General features: G+C 48.0%; 1 protein-coding gene across 8 annotated transcripts in view; it reads left to right on the forward strand.

Annotated features, from left to right (window-relative positions):
* NTRK3 (neurotrophic receptor tyrosine kinase 3) overlaps nucleotides 1-20,587 on the forward strand; it is a 367,286-nt gene that overhangs the window by 210,173 nt on the left and 136,526 nt on the right. For all 8 annotated transcript variants that reach the window (XM_044761568.2, XM_070495631.1, XM_070495638.1 and 5 more), the window contains one exon: nucleotides 1,881-2,069. In XM_044761568.2, coding sequence (XP_044617503.1) covers nucleotides 1,881-2,069 — 189 coding nt within the window. The remainder of the gene's footprint in view (nucleotides 1-1,880; nucleotides 2,070-20,587) is intronic.

Here is a 20,587-nt window from a genome sequence, read left to right on the forward strand (position 1 = left end):
CGAGACTGGGAATGGGGTGGGTGGGTAAACAAGGTTATTCCTGGTTTCTGTGTTCTAGGAGCAGGAAGAACGGGCTCAGCTTCATGCTTTGCCTTGGTCCTCCCCTGAGCCTTTTGGGTTCAATTTCTCTGCGAATGAACCACTAGAGTCTGGAGGGATGGGGGCAAGGTGATGGCCTGGGTACCTTGTTCTGGACCTGAGCCTCACCCCAGCCTTCCGAAGTACCCTGTCCATTCAAGTACTGGGCATCCCCAGCAGAACTGACTTCCTGTAAATATTCCACGTGCAGCCCCAGCGCTCCTTTCTTCCGTAGCTTCCTCTCTCTATAGACGAGCATCCTCCTTTGCTTTTTCATCTTCCAAAACTGTTGAAATATCTTATTTCCTCTTGTTTCCCCTTACTTCTCTTTATGCATAAATATTTCTTTAGTTTCTTTGTATTTTAGTGGCGTTTGGGGAGAGAAGGAGGGTAAAGACCAGTGCTCAGCTTTCTGTGTTTAACGGAAAATCATTATGGGGTTTTTCAAAAAGTTTACAAGTTGTTTTCAAGAACTTGCAAGTGATTATTGTGAGTATTTGGGCAACCCCTTATTGCTATTTTTCTACGTGGTCTCCGAACACAGACGATTGTCATAGGTTGGAAGAAGCCTGTCGGTGCTGATGGAGTAGAATTCAGCGTCCTCAGTTTGCATTTACTAGTCTTCCATTTAGTTCTGCCTCATTGGCGATTCACCTTGCTGTTTGATGGGAAATATTCTCCCCATAAACTTCAGTAAGATGTAATGGATTTCTGCAGTGGAAATATTGTTCAAGCCGCAAAACCAAATCACAGCGGGCACTTTGTCTTGGGACCGGGTGTCTTGCAAAGCAGCCATTTAAAATGCCAGTTGTATGAAGCCACAAACAGTCACAGTGAATTCACTTTACATGAGTTTTATTTGTACGTATGGGGGAATCGCACCACCAAACAGAACCATTGCTCTACCAAGACTGCAGCAATAATTATCGCTGTCAACTGGTGTTTGTAAATAACCCTATTTACGGGGTTACTTCTTTGGCTTAGAAAATGGTGCAGTTGGGTTGGGGAAGATGCAAATGGTATTCTTTGAAGCCATTGGGGCAATATGGATCTTTCAAGAGCAGGACAGCTCGTCCAGCTGTGTGTAGGCTAATAGTGATGCAGCCTAATGACTGTCACTTGTAAAACCTGGCTCAGGTTAGGTCCAGGCCCACGCTGGGCTTCCCTCCGTCTTCCCTCTTGCTAACAGAGTCCAGTGAGCGCTCTATCACATTCCTATGGGAATCTGATAGCTGCTCTGAAAAGGCTCTGGAGCCTGCAAGGCCCTAACTAGAGGTTCTAGGTCCTGGCTGTACATGGGACTCACATGTGAGTTCTTTAAATGCTGATGCCCACCTTGCATCCTCAGCCCGAGTGGATCCAAATCTTTGGGGGTGGGACCTGGCATCAGTAGTTTTTTAAAGCTCCTAAAGGGAGGAGGGACAGGGTGCAGACTACTGCTAAGTCATTTTTTTCATCCCGTTGTTGCTACATAAGCAAAGACACATTTAAAATTTGCATTATTTTGAACTAATTTGGATTTGGCGGAAGTGAAAATAATTCATGTCATAGTCATTTTGATTCATGCTTTCATTTTGCAGCTGTTTCCATGGCGTTATGGGTGGATTTTTCTCTCTCAAGAAAGAGAATTAAGGGTGGTTCTTTGAATTCAGGATCCAGAGCATTCAGGGAATTCTCTTCCTGGGGATTCTACTCTTAATGGAAAATGTGGTGGCCAAAACAGTGAATGGGTCTGTGGGCAGGGCTGGGCGCTGGCTGGCTGTGACTTCACTGGGGTCCTGTGTCTCTCCTGGTGTGTGCAGGTCCCGTGGCTGTCATCAGTGGTGAGGAGGACTCAGCCAGCCCACTGCACCACATCAACCATGGCATCACCACACCCTCGTCACTGGATGCCGGGCCGGACACAGTGGTCATCGGTATGACCCGCATCCCGGTCATTGAGAACCCCCAGTACTTCCGTCAGGGACACAACTGCCACAAGCCAGACACGTGTGAGTACCAGAGTAGAACGTTGTCCCTTCTGGGGAGGGGAGGGTGGCGTGGCGACATACCACATAGCTGGGGTTCTGGAACCTTCTGAGGTGACTTACCACCTGCTAACCTCCCACTCTCTAAGAGACCTTCCCTGTTTGTCTCAAAACTTGAAGAATAGCCTGGGCAAGGGGACTCCACTGGGGCAGAGTGTCCTGGGCAGAGGGGGCTCGGGGTGGGGAGCAGCCTGGAGGCAGAAGGCCCAGCCCCACGTGGCGAGGTGCTCCCAGTAAGATGGGGGCACAGACAAGGCTGGTCTTCTCTGTAGACCTGGCCTGTGTATTCAGGAAATGTAACCTGACTCTGTTCAGACAACAGCCCCTGAGGTCTTCAGACCCTCCACCCAAGCCTCCACGAGGGGGGAAGGGAATGAAGGGCGGTGAGTACCGTTTGAATGGAAACATCTCTCCAGCTGCCCCTCCAGTGCCCCGAAGTGTGCTCTTTCTGAGAATCAATCATGGCCCAGCGCTAGGACCCTGCCTCCCCACTGCAGATGCCTCATTCTAATCAGAGGGCTCAGGGCACCTCTTTCCTCCTTGTCTCTCACATCCTGTGGGTTCAGGCCTCCTCTTTGTATTTCTGCTGAGCTCTGCTATGGCCTCTCCCAGCTCCCGGAGCCTCTGCAGCTTGGCCCTCCGTCCAGCAGCTGTCCCCTTGCTGTGTCCCCAGGTTCATTCCAGGCCCCAGCAGCCCCAATGCACATCCCTTTCCCTCCCACTGCTCCTCTCCAGGAAGCAGTCACCTACTTCTGGAGAGAAAAGAGGCCCCTGAGACTGCCTTAGAGCTGAAAGGGACTCAGGGATGGCCTCGGTGACGGCCTCGTCTTACAGACAGGAACACTGAGGTACTAGGACGCTGAGTTCCCTTGCCTGTCTCTGGGCTTCTGCCATCCATTCTCTTCTTCTCTCAGCTGGTCCCGAGGTCAGACTCAGAGCAATGCCTCTGATCCTGCTCTCCCCCTGCCTGAGGTCTCTGTACTCAGGCCACCTCTTTGTAGCTCACAGAACTCTTGCTGCTCCCACTGGTTCATCTTATAGCAGACTGGGCATTGGCTACCCCATCGACCTCTGCTTCTGTTTTTCTGGGTCTGACTTTTAGCGAGAGGATTGCCATGGTGGGAAGGACTGGGCTTGAGTCAGAGTAAGGTCATCATTTGCCTCCCAACCTTGGGTGTCCTCCAGAATCTGTCTCAGTGTTTATCAGACACACTCCCTGTCAGTATCAGTTAGAGGAAGGATACCTGGGTTCTGGACCATGGCTGGGCAAGGGAAGAAAGATATCTGAGTTTCAGATAAAGAGTGGAGAACATAGTGCAAAGAGTGGTTCTGCCTCAGATCAGGTTTATTTGGACAGAGCTGGGTGTGGCTGGGAGGAAGGGCCTTCTGTGGTGGTAGCATGGGTCCAAGCTCGGTCTAGGGTTGACCCTGCTGCGTTCTCTAGAGTGACATTGGATTGGAACACAGGCTTGGGCATTGCTGTGTTGAATATACAGTTGGTTGTCATTGTTCACGGTAGTTGTGCTCTGTAAAGGCACTGTGAGCACTGAGTGAGCAAACACTAAGCCACTGTTCCTAAGGGAAAGAGAGGGTTAGGTTCCTGTGTGGGTCTGGTCACAACAGTTTTATCAAGTGATAATCCATAACCTTGTTTTACTTGTGTTTCTGTTTGAAAACACTTTATTTGATATGTATTGCTGGTTTGTTAGCGTTGCCCTCAGGGCCAACAGCACTATGACCTACGCCTGAACAAAGCTTATTTAACACGTGTCTGATCTAACATACCTGCTTTCTCCAGGAGGCCACTGCAGCCTTCTTGTTCTTAGGACCACTAGACAGCCCTTTTGCCCTATGCTTCGGGGCCACTTCACACAGTGAAATCACCAACAAAAAGCACAAACATGCAAGAAAAAGTGGGGCATCAAATAGACCATAAAAAAGACACTTGTTTGCAGTGCAAGAGTTGAAACCCGAAGGCAGAGCATGGCCTTGTTCAACCTCAGCTGGGAAGGTGTGTGTCGGGTGACAAATTGTTCACTGCTCCTCATATGTTGGTGAATGACCAGGAGAGAGCCTTGAGTCTTGGTAGTGGGTCCCACATAAATTTTATTGAGTAGGCGAATTCGTAAATATGGAATCTACGAACAGTGAGGATACTCAGCTCCTGGTACAGTGTGATCTCCGGGTCGTACCTGTGCTGGTGAGCTCCTGACACCAGGCTGTTAGCACAATTTCCACGTGGGGTGAATCTAGGAAAACCACATAGGGGCATTTCCAAGGATCCAGACAGTAGTTCTGTGTGAACAAGAAGGGGTCAGTGGAGATGGAGGGGAAGCAGGTTTATTGACCAAGACTTGAAGGAATAGGGAACAAGCCAAACCTTATGGGAAGAAAATCATGAGATGATTGCAGATGGTCAGAACCCTCTGACATTAGGGAAAGTGTCCTTTTCAGGGGAGCGGTCTGTTTTGTCCTATCAGTGGACAGAGGATGGCTCTTAATTGTTTTCAGAGAACGTGTGTGGCAATGACAAGCCATGTGCAGGAGTCTTGTAACTGGATTTGGCTAATCTTCCCTCTGCGAATCCATGGCTGACTCACACGGACAGTGAAAGGGAGCTCCTCGCCGAGATTTACAGGCTGAGGCCGCAGGTCTCTGATTACAAAGGCTCCATCAGTCGAGGGAAGTGACTCCAAGACACATCCCTGTGTGCGAGGAGACACCATCATAAATAATTAAAACCACATGCGCCTTGGCAGATAAATAAGCGGAGAGCATTTATGACGCTGCAGACATGGCCGGGGTCACTCCTTTGGGGGGTGGCAAGAACAAGGATTAAGGGAGCAGAAATGCTCATATTGTGGGTCCCCCAGGGGTGCTCCTGTCTGATTCCCTTCCTTGTCCCATTTAAAAACGTGTGATGTGGGAAGAAATTGCAGGGCCCTAGTGCTACCTGACTTCACCCATTGTTTCCCCAAGTCCCGCTAGTGATGGATTTAGCACAAAAGAGCTTTTCTTTCTTCACGCATGTGTGTCTCATAAATGGCGGACTTTTCTGACTGGAGCAATTAAGATGCTGCTCCTCTCCTCGCTTCTCGCTTTCTATCTGTCTTCAATCTGGTCCACAGCATTTTTCATAGCATGTCAGGGCTGCAAGGGTATTTACAGATCACCTGGTATAGTTCCTTATCAGATGCTCATGTCCTCCTTCCTACACTCCCAACGAGTGCTCTGCAATTGGCATTGTCTTTGTTCTGAATTTATGCAGCCTTTCCAGGGATTCTGAAAGTGCCAAATAAAGATGCTCCTACCCAGTAATGTCTGTGGAATCCGAAGCCTAATAAAGGCCACTTCCTTCTTTATTTAAAGCCCCCTGTTCTCAAAAGCATCAGGAAATGGATGCAGCCCTCCTAGTGGCTGGATCCTACAGAATGACACACCAAAGGGCCAGTCTAGATGGCTCACTGGGAGAAGTGGTGAGGTATTTGTAGCGACGTTGGGCCCCTGTTACCTTTGTCACCCTTGTGACAGCTCGGCTGCAGTAGTCGTGCGTGTTCTGGGCTGGACTGCCAGCTGCTGTCTCAGGAGTCCCACTGTGGCTCTTTCCCTTAGGACAGTTGGAGGGCTCTATTCTCCGAAGACAACTTTGCCCCTCGGTGGAGAAAGCCGAGGTCATCTGGAGGAGCTAATCTGTCTCCTCCTTCTCTCCCTCTGACTCCAGCTCAGGTCGTCTGCCTTGATTCACAGCTTGTCTCTATCTCAGAGAAAATGGTGCCTCCCTTCCAAGAGTCAGCCCTCCCCATCTCTCCATCCTGATCTCTCCTGCTCCCCATGGGCCTGCTCACAGAGCTCTCCGCATCCTGTCAGCCCATCGTTTCCTCACCTCCCGCTCCGGATACTGCTGTTTGCTTCTTCTGCTCACCAGTAGCCCTCTTTAAGTTCCCGTCCTGCAGCTCCATTTCTCTTCCCATTTCCCCTGGAACCCCCAAGTTCTCCATCCTTCATCTCTTTGCAAAACTTGACCATGTTCCTTTGAGTCTCTCTTCTTCGTTAGCATCCGAGTCACTCACACAGTGCTGATTTTTCTCCCTTTCATCTATCCAATAAATATTTATTGAGGGTTTGTGTCTGGCCTTCTTTCGGGCTCTGGAAACAGTGGGGAAGAAGAAACGCATAGTCTCTGCTCTCAGGGGCTTACTGCCCACCAGAGCTGGTCTCCAAGATGCAGGAGGCACCATCTGCCCCCTTGGGACCGTTCATGGAGCCCTGTGTTCTCACCTTTCACCTTTCTGCTGATGACTCACCAGCCTTCATCCCTAGTCACTTCTTTCCAGATCTCCAATCCCACAGTCCACCTGCTACCTTAGTGTAATTCCTGCTTGAAATGCCCGTCTCCCTCTGGCCCCCACCTCACCCCACACCTTTTCCTTCCTTTTTACACCCTGTTCATCATTCAACACTGGCTCATTTCCAACCTCTTGGTAGGCTCATGGATCACGAAGTGACCTTTCCCTCCTGGGAACCCATGGCTTAGAGTAATGCCATGCACTGGTCTTGAAGGACTGAGTCAAATCTTAGGTCGTCCTGTCACTTCTCTAATATGTGTTCTATTTCCCAAACCTGACTTTGAGTTCGTTCCAAGATGTAGCTCTTATGTGTCATAATTCTTCATTTTCTGTAGAAAACAATATGGAACTAGGGTCAGAGAAGATACCAACTGTGTGTCAGATGATGCCTGGTGAGTCTGTCTTCACTCCTCGGCCCAGCTCTCTAGAGATGTCACAGACAGCGGGCAAGGTCCTTGATCTGCACCGACAGCCTCCTCTCCACCCACTGTTTTTGTCTCATGCAATCTTTCACCTGCTCTCTAAGGGAGAGGCTGCTATACCCATTCTATAGATAAAGAAACCAAGGCTCAGCGAGCTTAAGAGATTTGTTCCAGATCATACAACTGTTAAGAGAGAGGCTGAGATTAAAACCCAGACTTACTGACTCCAGCCTCCATCCTTTCCCTATGCAATCACATTGCCCAGGATCCCAGTGGTCCATGGTGCTCACTCTGTACCTCTTGAACTTAGCGAAGGCGGCTGTTGAGGAATGAGGATGGTTTTGTTGTTTTGCGGAACCTCGCTTTTCTCCCTGCTTCCAGGATAAGGACAGCTTCGTGGAGAGGCTGTTCAGGGTTGGGATTCCTGGAGAACTGTGGCTGAAGGTCCCGTCATCATGAGGCTGGGTCAGCCTTGGTCTGACTGTCGACACTTATCCCCCTTTCTGAATTCTCCATGGAATCAAGTCCCCAAGGGACCGTGGTTGCCTTCAGATAAAGGATTACTTGGCCCAGGGGTTAAGTCAGGTTATTTATTTATTTTTTAAAATTTTTTAGAGCAGGTTTAGGTTTACAGAAAAATTAAGCAGCAAGAACAGAGAGTTCCCACATAGCCCTTCACGCTTCCCCACCACAGTTTCCCCTATTACGAACGTCTTGCATTAGTGTGGCATGTTTGTTACAATTGATGAACGAATGTTGATATAGCATCATTAGCTGAAGTCCACACTTTACAGGAGGGCTCACCTTTGTGCCGTCCAGTTCTATGGGTTTTTATAAAATCGTCGTGTCATGTATCCCCCATCACAATGTCACACAGAACAGTGTCACTGCCCTAAAACTCCTCCGTGGTTGCCTGTTCATCCCCTCCGCAGCCCAGGCCACCACTGATCCTCTTACAGTCTCCATAGCGTTGCCTTTCCCAGATGTCATATAGCTGGGGTCACACCCTGTGTAGCCTTTTTGGATTGGCTTCTTTCACTTAGCAATATGCATTTTAGGTTCTCCTGTTTCTTTTTGTGGCTTGGTTGCTCGTTTCTTTTTAGTCGCTGAATAATACTTCGTTATTTAGATGTACCATGGTTTGTTATCTGTTCACCTATTGAAGGACGTTGTGTTTGTTCCTGAGGACTACTGAGACAAAGTACCACAAACTGGGTGGCTGCAAACAGCAGAAATTTGTCGTCTCACAGTTCTAGAGGCTGCAAGTCTAAAATCAAGGTGCAGTGGGCCATGCTCCCTCCCAAATCTGTAGGGAAATCCTTCCTTGTCTCTCCTTAGCTTCTGGTGGCTTGCTGGTGTCCCTTAGCTTGCAGCCACGTCACTCCAGTCCTCTGTCCTCACATGGTGTTCTCCCTGTGTCTGTCTGCACATGGCTGTATTACAAGAACACCGGCCCAACTTACTCCAGTCTCACCTCATCTTGACTTAACTAATTACATCTACGATGACCCTATTTCTTTTTTTTTGTTTAAAAATTTTATTTTTTCCTTTTTCTCCCCAAAGCCCCCCGGTACATAGTTGTATATTATTCGTTATGGGTCCTTCTAGTTGTGGCATGTGGGACACTGCCTCAGCGTGGTTTGATGAGTAGTGCCGTGTCCGCGCCCAGGATTCGAACCAATGAAACACTGGGCCGCCTGCAGCGTAACGCGTGAACTTAACCACTCGGCCACGGGGCCAGCCCCGACCCTATTTCTAAATAAGGTCACATTCTAAGGTACTGGGGGTTCGAACTTGAACATGTTTTTATTTTGGAGGAAAACACCACTCAACCCCACAGCAGACATCTTGGTTACTTCCTAGTTTGGGCAATTATGAATAAAGCTGCTATAAATATTTGTGTGCAGATTTTGCATGGACATAAGTTTTCTGCTCATTTGCATAAATACCTACATGCGTGATTGCTGGATCGTATGGTAAGAGTATGTTTAGCTTTGTAAGAACTTGCCAAACTGTCTTCCCAAGTGGCTGGACCCAGACAGGTCCTTTTCGTCTCGTATTAGACTGGCCTCCACCGATCAGCTCCTGTCCAAGAATCTCTTGGCACTTGTCAATGCACAACTGCCTACTTTGTGTGCTTTCTGGAGAGTGTGTGTGTGCGTGTACACATGTGTGTGCAAGTAGATACCTTCTCTTCTGCTCTAAACTATACTAGCAACTGATGACTGTATAATTCTTGGATATTCACATGGACTAAGAGCGAGCATCCTTCACTTCTATCTTGTCATTGGTCAGAGGTCAGCTGCCACGTTCACTACAAAACTGGCCCCTTGGTGGACTCACCAGTGTGCTCATGTCTTCACAGCGTCTCAGAACCTACAGTGATTCTCCATGGTGCCAACCCCGACCCGCCACTGGCCCTCATCTCTTCTGGCATCTGAAGCCTTCTCTTTTTTGGTTTCCCTGAAGCCTTGCTACTGCCTCCTCTTTTCCCAGGTGTCATTTTCGAGCTGGCTCTGGCCTTTCAGGCCTCGCACACTGATTGCCTTTTCCACGTGAGTCTCTGCACTTTGAACCACAAGTGTGCATTCAACCTCCAGCCCCTCCTGGCTGGCAACCTCTTCATGCTGCTTCCCTTGATCTGTCACTCATCCACCCCAGATGACCTGGCCCTCTGTCCTGGGGTCTTCTTCATAGCCCCTCGCTCTCACTAGGCAACGAATACCCCATCTGTGTTGGTTGCCTCCAACTCTCTTTTCTCCTTCATCCCTCAGTCAGTCAACAAACACTCTTTGAGTCTGGTCAGTGCCAGGCACTCTGCAGTGGGCCCTGGGCTAGAGGCGAGGACCACCCTTCCTTGTGCCTCTTTGGCTACATTGCAGTTGTTTGGAGGTCCTGACCTCACTCCCTTTTCCCCAGGGCAATTGCTTGATGCATCCCCTTAGCATACCAACCTACAGAGCAAGGACTTCCACAAAGATAACCAAAGCTGGAACTACAAGGTCTGGCGACTGCGTCCCTTTAGCCGGGACCAGTGGTTCCTTCATCAGAAGTGTGTGACTTGTCTTCCCCCTTCTCTCCTGGGCCAGTAGGCCATGTAGCTTACCTTTTCTGGAAGAGGAGCTGCCAAGGCCAATTTCCCAGCTGCAGTGGGGAGCACAGAGCCTGTGTGCATAATGCAGTATTAATAGTGCATCGGCATGATAGAGATTTCTGTCACCTTCTATACTAACAAACATCGCTTAGCACAGGGTAACGATGGGTGTTTATTCCCAGCCTCTTAGCTCAGCATAATGGACTCGCAGATGAAATATGGGAAATGGGCTCCTTTGTCTGGGAGGCTGGGGCCCCTCCTGGAACCAGTAGTAGAGGCAGCAGCAGCAGCTGCTGCTACTGCAGAACAAGCCTTTCTAGGTTTTTCTCTAGTAGAAGTCCTGATGGACTTGCCTGGTGGAAGGAAGAGGATCTGGTTACGGGGCTGGGCTGGGAGCTTCTCCTCTGGGAGTGCAGCTGAAAAGAGGAGCTGGCATACTGGGGACTGCTGTTTGTTCCCCGTGGTTGATTTAGGAGGCAGGCTTGGCTCAATGTGACATTGGGGGAGTAGGACCCGTGTCGGGGTGGGCAATTCTGATGCGTCTCCTCCTTTATTCTGCTGGTTGGATCTTGATAGTCCCCTTTAGGGCAACTGTAGGTCACATCTTGGTGAAGGCAATAGTGGTATTTTGCCTTAGCCTTGCTCACCACTTGGGGATCTCCAGGCCCTGCTTGCCAGGCAGTCTTTCATAGAATGTGTTAAATGAACATAAATTAAAGATTGCTCCCCTTGGATTTTTCTCCAATCCTATTTTCAGATCCAATTAGAATAAGTAGCAGACCCCTGAGAATCCTGTGATGCTAGGTTTGGGAAGCCCAAGGAGGAAAGGATTGCTCAGACACATTACCAGTTTCCTTTCTTTCTAGAAAGAGCCAGATGATGCCAGAATGGGATATCTTGGGAGTCAAGGCAATAAGTCCTGTGCCCATGTGCTTGAGCCTGTCCTGAGGTCCTAGAGATGAACCTCTGCTTGGTCCTGATACCCATGGCTCTCAGATCTAGGCATAATCCAAGCATGACATTTAGTCATTTTTCCCCCTATCCCAGGAAGAAAAAAAATCAAATGATGCCATTTCCCCTAAATTATCTGAAAACCCTAGATGTTCCTGAGCAGGCACTTTGGAGCTGTAACCCACTGGTCCAGAAGGACAGACATCCATCTTCCTGAGCTAAACAACCTGCTTTCCTGTTGGATATCATGAGCTCATCTGTTCTGTGCTTCCCTGCCATAGTCACATACTCAAAGTTAGTAGCTGCATTCAGTCATGATAATTAAGTAATTAGGTATAATTATGCTCACTGTAAATACATGGTAATTGGCTTAGAAAAAGTACTTGGGGGGTAAGCCTGTGCTTCATGGTGGAGGAGGTGAAGGATGGTAAGACCCCAGCCAGCCTGGACTAATGTCATCTTGTGGGGGAACATGAGCCTGGGAGAAGTGGTACCCAACAGCTGAAAGTGAGGAAGATGTGGGCTGGGTCCTTCATTTCCTGCCCAGCGCCCTGGAAACAGAAGGATTACTTGTCTTCTTGGCATGTTTTGCAAAGCCTCAGTCTTGTCTTCAAGAAGTGGGAGGACTAGCTCCCCTCTAGAGATCCTCTCCAGCTCAAGGTTTTCCAGAGATGTCTTTACTCTTCTCCTGCACCTGGATTCAGGCATCCAGTCTATACTCGGGTTTTTAAGGGTGATAATTTTGAACCAGCTGAGAAATACACATGGGGTTCAGTTAGGAATCAAAAGTTGAACTTTATTGCTAGACTTAAGCAGGTTGTTTGAACTTAAAGCCAAAATGGGCTTCTTGATACCTCTCCTAAGTCTTGAACTTGGGATGCACACACAGGAGTTGGGTCTACAGAGCGGATGCTGTCTATACAGTTGCATGGAGGATCATGGTCGGCCTCATCTTTCGCAAGTCAAGAAGCTTAGGGGCTCCCTGGAAAACCACACTTGCGGGGAGATTTCTCCCTTTTCAGCATTAGCCCTGCCCAGCAGAGAAGGATAACGATAGATGACGGACTGCCCATCTTCCCCATCAGATCAATCACTCACTTTTCACAGGGAGAAGCCAAGAACACAGTGTGAGGGAAGGGCTGGGGGTTACTTCTCGTGTCTCCAAGGAGACAATCCCTATTTTATGGGCAGAGGCTAAAAGGCAGGAAAAGGGGAAAAAGACATTCCCGTCATCCTTAGGGGCAGCAGGAGGCTCTATTTTAGTGGTGATCCCATTAGTATTCTCTTTCCAGAAGCCCTTTTCCAGGAGAAAATGGTCATCATCTTCATTTCCTATGAATGAACACATGAGTCATACTTACTCCTGATGCGAGATGTGCCAGAGAGGCTGGGAGGTCTCATTATCATTGTGCTATATTCTTAATGGTCAACAACTGAAAACCCAGGCTCTACCCACCTCTGAGCCGAGAAACCCAGAGTCCAACTGCCCTCCCATCTTCTCCCCAGCTGCCTTTAATGCAGGGTTTCCAAAATTGTTTTCTGAGGGACGTTAATAAGCGTTTCTCAAAAACAGTGTTCCATGGTCAAACAAGTTTGGGGAAACCTGAATTGAATAAGTTTTTTTTACTGTGGGGTTCTGAGAGCCTTTAATGGCAAAGGTCATTGCAGCTTTGCAAGAGGGGCCTTGGGGGCCGCAGCATTTACCAGGTTTGTTGAGCCACTGAGCCTGATTTTTGAAGTAAATGCATTAGCATCTCCGTGGACACAGATGTTCAGTGCATCACATTCTGGCTGTTCTGGGGCTTTGGGTTCTGTTTTTTGCCTGCCCAGCAAATGTAGTAACTCATCTGAGAGAGGGTCCAGATGGGCCCGAACCCGGTGGGCACGTGCACTGTTACATTTCTTCCCAAGCCTCCGGGAGGGACAGGAAGTGGCTGTGTTCTGTGGGGATGCCCAGAGTTGGGGTGGTGGCATTCTTCAGGATTCTGGAAGAGCCCTGAGTGCCCTTAATTCAAATAGATCAGGGGTCTTTGTCCGTTGTTCTCTGCCTGGAAGCTCTTGCAGGTGGCTCTAACACTTCCTAAACTCCCAGATCTGAAGATGCCAGATGTTCACTGCATTCCTGGTTTCCAGGCAGATCTGCCACTTAGGATCGGGGTCTCAGGGAGCTGGTCCTAAGGAGAAATGCACGATCCAAGAAGTAAGGTGCTATCTCCCAGGCCACAGTTTCTAAGTCATTGTGTGGAAAGTCAGAGCACCTCTTCATTTCCAGAAGGGAATATGATGATCTTGGCATGGAGTGGGCAGGGCGGGATCTATCCAACTGGGAAAGTGGACTGAGGCCTTGGTGATACGGGCACATTTTTCATTAGAAAAGAAAGTGAAATGAGTGTGAGTGGTCATAGACCCTGGTCCCAGCCTAACCAGCCCAGTGACTGCGTGATGCTCAGAGGCATCCACCCTATCTAAACTTGAGATAAGAAAAGCTGACTACCTGAGCTGGTACTTTTTGAGATGAAGTGGCAGGAGAATTGGAAAGGGCTCTGTCAACCTGCCTAAGTGGCATCTACATGATCATCCTTGCCTTGACAACAATATTTTTACAACTATTGTTGCAATTTCTGATTCAAATGTACTTTTGGGGGAAACCAGCTTTTTGGTGTCAAAAATAGAGGTTTTCAAAGCTTGAAGTTATTTCTGAAAAGATAAGAATCCTTCTCTCCAACAACTTCTCTCCCCTAACTCTTGAGGAATAGCATTTAACAGCCAGATCCACAGCCACAGAGTTGCTCTTAGGAGTCAGGATGGTAAGATGTTGGTTGTCAGGAAATGATCGATGCAGATGAGCAGAGAGCTCAGGCCAATTTCCTTTTGGGTTAATGAGACTGAAAAGCTGTGGGCTCAATGAGGGGATGGCAGAGAGATTCATGGCAGGATTCTTTGTTTGTTTGTTTTTGGGTTTTTTTTTTTTTTTTTTTTGGTGAAGAAGATTGGCCCTGAGCTAACATCTGTTGCCAATCTTCCTCCTTCTGCTTGAGGAAGATTGTCACTGAAGATCGTGCCAATCTTCCTCTATTTTGTATGTGGGATGCTGTCACAGTGTGGCTTGAAGAGCTGGTGTAGGTCCATGCCTGGGATCCAAACCCATGAACCCTGGGCCAACAAAGCAGAGTGCATAAACTTAACCACTACACCACCAGGCTGGCCCCTTGTTTTTTTTCTTTGTTTTATTCTCCTCTTTGTCAGCAAACATTATTCTCTTGAAACTACAGTGCCCACAGGCCTCCCTGCTCCTCTGTATACCTGCCCAGCTGCCTCACACTGAGTTACTTGTATGTCTATGCCTGTGTGGTACCCTCTATAGTTAGGGTTTTAAGGCCTGCCTGTTCAAGTGACTTGCTTTTTGCTTGTTCTTGTACATGTGTACACAGCCCATTCACTCTTTCTCAGCAAACTTATACATGAGACCTCCAGACACAAATGTATACATATATGGGTCTTGCTCATATCTTTGTGCACATATCTCAGATTGTACCAGTTGAGACTCTTTTGACTGAAAGTACTAGACAATCCTGACCCACTGGGCTTAAACAAGAAGAAAATTGATTATTGCACAAACAGGGGAGGTTCCTGGTGAAGTACATTAGGACCCTAGTTCTGCTTTTCTCTGATTCTCTTGCCTCTGCCTTTCTGTGTTTTGCTTTACCACCAAGCTGACTGCCCTCATGGTTACAAAATGGTTGCAGCAGCTCCGGGCATCACAACCATGGACCAGGGCAGCACAGAGTTCTCTCTTCTTGTGGGTCAATTGAAATTGAGAAAACCTTTTCCCAAAGCCCCCAGCAGTCTTTCCCTCTTGTCCCATTGGCCAGAATTATGTCATATGTTTATTCCTAAACCAATCACCCAGAAAGAAAATGGGATTATCACAAGCACCTTGGGCTTCCCCAGACTTCCCCCTGGGCTTGGGGCTGGAGCTCACTTCCCCTGAGGCATATGGCCACCTGGAGGGGAGTGAAAACCTCCACAGAATCAGGGGCTTCCTCCCTAAGAAAGGGGAAATGACCATTAGAAATGACAGTGCCTGCCACCCCAGTTCTTCTCCAAGGGTAAAACATGTGCCCCCCTCGTCATTCGGCCCCCTGTTCTTCTAGGAGTGAGCAGGGGCTTCTGGGGGTAGAGGTGGCAGGGGGGAGATGAGAACGTTGACCTCGTGTGAATTTTACTCCTCCTACTTCACCTCTTAGAGAGAGCAAGCTGGTAATTTGTGGTTGTCGTCATTGCTGTCCTGGTCTGCTAAATCGTCCTGCTCATTTTCAAGGCTATACTTCCATGCCCGAGCAAAGGAAGATTTCTCTGTGGGGTTTTAGTGGGATCCGGTTATCTTGGTTGAGCGAGCTGCGTGAATTCCTGGGAGCTGCTCTGGGGTCCTTTGGGAACATGGTTTCTGGAGAGTTTAGGTGGGAGCAGGGTCTGGTGAAGAGAGGGTCAGAGGGGGAGTGGTGAAAAGAAGAGAAAGAACACTTATGAACGCCTGCGAAGGGCCAGGCTCGGAACTTGAAGTCCATTGAAGGAACCATACAGTCTTACACTGCGTAGTGCTTACTGGTGGGCACTGAGAACGGTTTACATATAATAAATTGTTCAGTCCTTGTAAAAGCCCTATGATGTAGGTGCTGTTACTTTCCCCATTTCCTAGATGAGGAAACTGAGTCACAGGGCAGGGGAAGGCATCTGCTGTAGTCTCACAGCTAGGAGATGACAGAACCAGGTTATGGCAGAGCCCACCACCCTCTCCTCCCGCATTAGGTCTTTCTCTCTATGTTGAACCTGCCTGGAATGTTGAGCGTGTGATTCCCACTTTACAGATGAGGAAACTGAGACCCAGGGAAGTTAAAGGACTCGTCTGAGGTCACTCACCGGTCAGCGGTAGAGCTAGGATTCACGCTCAGGGCTTTAGGGACATGCGTATTTCTCCGGCCTGGGCTGCCTCCTCTCCCTATTAGCTGACCTCCACTTCCAGCCTGCATCCCTGCCTTCTGGGAGACTGAGGATCACCGTGGAGATTTTCAGGCGGATGCTAGCGTGGGTGACCCAGGGTGCCCACCGTCGAGTCAGCAGAAGGCAGTCCCTTTCTAGCACTCCGTGGCTGCTATGTAGGCAGGCCCCCTCACTCCCACCCACAGGCGTGGAAGGCAGGCCTCCCAGAGCAAGGTCCAGCTCGTGATAGGTGTTGGAGGACGCAGGAGCTACACTGGAAGGAGGAGGATGAAAGTCCTTGGTGCCAAGTGGGCCTCTTTTTCAGCCAAGCTTGCTTTTCTCCTGTGCCTGGTGGCTGTGGAGCTTAATTTGTCACCCAGATTGTTGCTGGCCGGGCCTCTCATCAGGCACCATGTTAGCTTTCGTCCCAAACCTGGAATTGCTGGTGATGCAGCAGCTCTTCGCGTTGCATTCTGCTGAGTCGGGCAGCCCTAATGCCACTGGTAATGAAGAAGTGTTGGGACTAAACTCCTAATGGCTCATTGATTGGTTGAATTACGCTCAGTGTAATTCTGAAAATAGATTTTAAATATGTGCTTGGGGATTTGAGAGGATTTGTTACTTAGGAGTTTCAACTCGGTCATGGCTGGTTTGACAAAGACATCAATGCCAGGAGCCTGGGCTGGGGCCATGCTCTTCCTCTCATTGAGGCCCCCGCAGAGCCAGGAGCACTGGCCAGAGGGGAGTGCGGGCAGGTTGGAAAGCTCTCCTTCCCCTTTCTACACCCCTGTTGACATGGGTCTTGAGAAGATCATCTTGGTTGACCCAACCATTGCAAACCCCTCAATGTTATAAGGTGGATGGAGACACGCAGTTTCTTCCTTTTACGCCCTCTGAAGTCAGGGAGTGCAGAAGTTGCCCTCTTTCTCATTCCAAGGTTTTGCTTTTCTTGGAGCTGCCATGTGACAGGAAGCCTTCGCAGGGCTCAGCCCATCAGCCTATTGGCATATGGAGGCATCATCTGGTCTGCTGGGCATTCATGAACCACAGGCCTAAGGTGGTGCTGTATGCAGGGTTTCTGGTCTGGGGCGGGGCTTCTACCCTTGTGTTCTTTTGGTGAGCATCAGGTTAATTTGGAGACAATAGAAAAGCCAATGGGGGTCCCTTTGTGAGGAAGCAACCATCAGCAATAATCTGCAGAGACCTCCAAACACACCTGAAATTACCCACCTGATATATTCCTTTCCCTCTAGCCTATCAGGGACATAAAATGCCTTCCACGTTGGTGCAGGGTGGGTCAGAAACACAGGAGGAATGTCATAAATAAGCCTCCATGAGGCGAAACGCAGCTCCAGCAGGACTGCATTACTGAAGGGAAATTGTCAGAGCCCTCTTCTCCAGAGCTTCTTGTCCACTCCTCCACTTTAACCTCTGTGTCTGAGAGGCTGTATTCCCCCCTACCCTTCCCTGGGGTAATTTATACCCAGCCAATCATTAGGAAAAACAGCATCCTCAGGGAAGGGAGGAAGTAAAAACAAAACCTGGAAGAAAAGAAAAAAATTACGCTCTGCTCTAATAAAGAAATTACTGACGTTCTACATTATGAACGGTATTAATTTTTAATGGCTGAGAAAGGAGTTGATTTATAATGCATCCTTCTCAGCTGCAGCGCCTGTCCCCAGCTAATAAATAAATGACGGGTCTCTTGTATTAAAAGTATCCGTCATTTTACATTGTTGGAATGTAAATGGCGAGAGGCATTGAAGGAGAAGCCCCTGGGTACAGGCGTGCCCTGCGGGTGGAGGAGAGGCTGGCCGTGGAGGTTGGCCTAGTTCTGAAACTGGAGGTAAGCTCCACGCTTCCCCTCGGTCTCAGTGAAGTGACCCAAAGAGGTCCAACCCTTGTGGTCGGGGGGAAAGTTCATAGGAAAGGGTAATGGAATGCTTAGGAACAGTTAGGATGAAAATTTAGTTTCCTGGTCCTTAAGCAAAACTGTCCATGGCTTCTGCCACGTGTCTTAACCAGGCACCGTAGGTGGTCCAAATCTAGCAGCTGATGCTTGGTTGATGGTGACGTGACTCACATCTCCGGTTCTCCTCTCTATGCCTCTTAAGAAAAGTATAAAATGAAGCCTAACATTTGTCTCTGGCTCCAAAGTAGTATATGCTCATTGTAAATATTTTGGGGGAAATCCAGAGAAAGAAGAAAATAGGAATTACGCCATTTACTGCACCCAGTGATGGATGCTGTGCACATTTTGGTGTATTGCCTTCCAGTCTTTTTTCTTTGCATAGATCCACGTACAAACAAATAACACACACAGACATGAAGACTCCAACACGTATGGGTATATTGTGCAAAAATGAGATCATATCTGGCACACGGTTTTGTAATCTGAATTGTCACTGACCTTTATTTCATGGCACTAAAAAGTATGCAGCTATATTTAGTGGCTCCACATGCATGGCGGGGGCCATGTTCACGTTGGTGCCTGTGTGAGCTGGAAATCAATCAAATAAATGCCTTTGTTCTCTATCACAATGCCAACTCCAGAGTAAACAAAGTGCCGGAGAAAAACGAGGACAAAAGAGGGTTTTTGCACAGAGCTCATAATTATGGAACAACTATGATGATGCAGAGTGGATGCAGTGAGGCTGCAGGAAGAATAGAATGGCATCATCCCCGTGTGAGGGAGTCCATGCTCCAGCTGGGGAGAAAGGCTGTAAACAGTTCCCGGAGATCCAGGCATAAGGCATGGGTCAGAGATGCATGCCACAGAGACTCCATAACTAAAGAGCCAGGTTTGCAGAGACAGCCCCAGTTTGTTTAAATTGAGGGGCAGAGGCTCACTGGTAGGTTCCATAGAGGATGGAGGGTATGAGTTTTCTAGAAAGCTAGGAGGGATATAGACAGGTAGAGATGGAAGGTAAGCAGCTTCCAGGCAACAGTAGCAGTAGCTGGAAGCAGAAGGGGGCTTTGGAGGGGCAGGGGCGGAGGGACGGGGGCCTAGGGCAGAGCCCCTGGGGAGAGAGAGCAGATCCTGTTGATGTATTACACAGCGTAGGTTATTGAAGCACCAATTATGAATTTATTCATAGAATTTGCTCTTAAATCGTTCCAGTCTTTGTTTACCTCACTTGTCATTGTTATCAGTTTCTCAGAAATAAATAATGACTTGAGAAGTAAAGCAACCATCAACATTATAATAAAAAAGGTAAACAAAGTAGGTGGTTCTCTCTGAATTTAGGTGCAGTTTCAAACAGACACAGAAAGACCCCTGTTCCAGAACGGAGCACGGTGAAACCCTCGCCACATGTGCCTTTCAGCACAAGAAACATTGTTTAGAAAATGAGAGAGATTTGCAATTGCTGCCAGCAGGTGTGACTCCTGATTTATTTATATTGTCTTCACAGGCTTGTGAAAATGGAAGTTTGCCTGGATTTGGAGTCTAGCATTTCTGGTCTTTACATATGAATTTATTTCTTGATTTGTTGTGCACATTTCTAAACATAGATAGACCAATGCCTTTTGCTTTTGGGAAAAAAAAATTAAAGTCTCTGAAGCTGGTAAGAGGAATCAGAGACTGATGCTGTGAAGAAGCTGCCTCTGTGTTGCGGGAGAGAGATGCAGGACAGAATCCTAGAAGCCTTCATTCGTTCCTGAAGCATCTGAGAGAGCCTGTATTTTTGCCATGTTGAAAAGTGGCAACCCAAGATCGAGTCCTAGCTGGCCTCGGTTTTATAACAAGTCAATTGCAGTTGCGACGTGATCCTCACTTATATTTTTGCCTGCAAATCTTGGACCCGAAATTATTCCAGCAATAGGACTTGGCTGAGAGCAAAGTTTTTCCTTTTCTGCTCTTTACTTCTCTTTCGCTTAACTTTCTTATAGAACATAGATTTTTTTAAATTTAGGAGATCCATTAAGACCAATCTCTTCATTCTATAGATGAGGAAACAGAGAGCCAGCCACATAATTCAGTGACAAAGAGCCACATAAGTATTTGGAGGCAGGAGTGGGACCAGGTCCAATGGCTACTGCCTCCCGATTTTTCTCACTTCTCCTGAACCTGTAAGTGGAAATGCAATCTTTTCATTTCCCCCAAAGAAGCTGATTTTGTCTGGGCCATTTAATAAGGAATGTCTGACACAAGTGAACTGTGACTCAGGTGTGGTAATTGCTACAGAAATTGGTTTTAGTGTCTTTGGGGAATTCTGCCATTGAACCCAGAAGGCATCCTTATCAAGTACAGTTTGTTCCAACACTTCCACAAATTTTAAGGACCTCAAATATGGCTGTTTCTCTTTGGAGCGATTCTTTGTTATTATAGTAAACTTTCGTTGGATTCCTGGTGAGATCCAGTGTTACGATCGTAATGTTTTCCGAGCTTCTTGAAGTCAGATGCTGCCACAGCCCTTGCGCATGATCTGAAACGTAGTTTGAACTCGGTAGATCTTTTTGAAGAGTGAGTTCCTAATGGCGTTAAAAAGGAAGCAAACTAGTGGCTAGACCTCTATTTGATTTCCATGCAGCTTTCCGTTACTTAACGCATCATCCACAAAAGGAATTCATTTCTACTCCTCAACTTCTAAATGACTTTACATGATTTACAGTTGACAAACAGCACACTGGGATTTGTCGCCATTTCCCTGTGTCTGTGGAAAGCTGGTGGGTACAGCATCACCAAGT

The sequence above is a fragment of the Equus asinus genome, chromosome 2 (assembly GCF_041296235.1).
Source record: "Equus asinus isolate D_3611 breed Donkey chromosome 2, EquAss-T2T_v2, whole genome shotgun sequence".
NCBI lineage: Eukaryota > Metazoa > Chordata > Mammalia > Perissodactyla > Equidae > Equus > Equus asinus.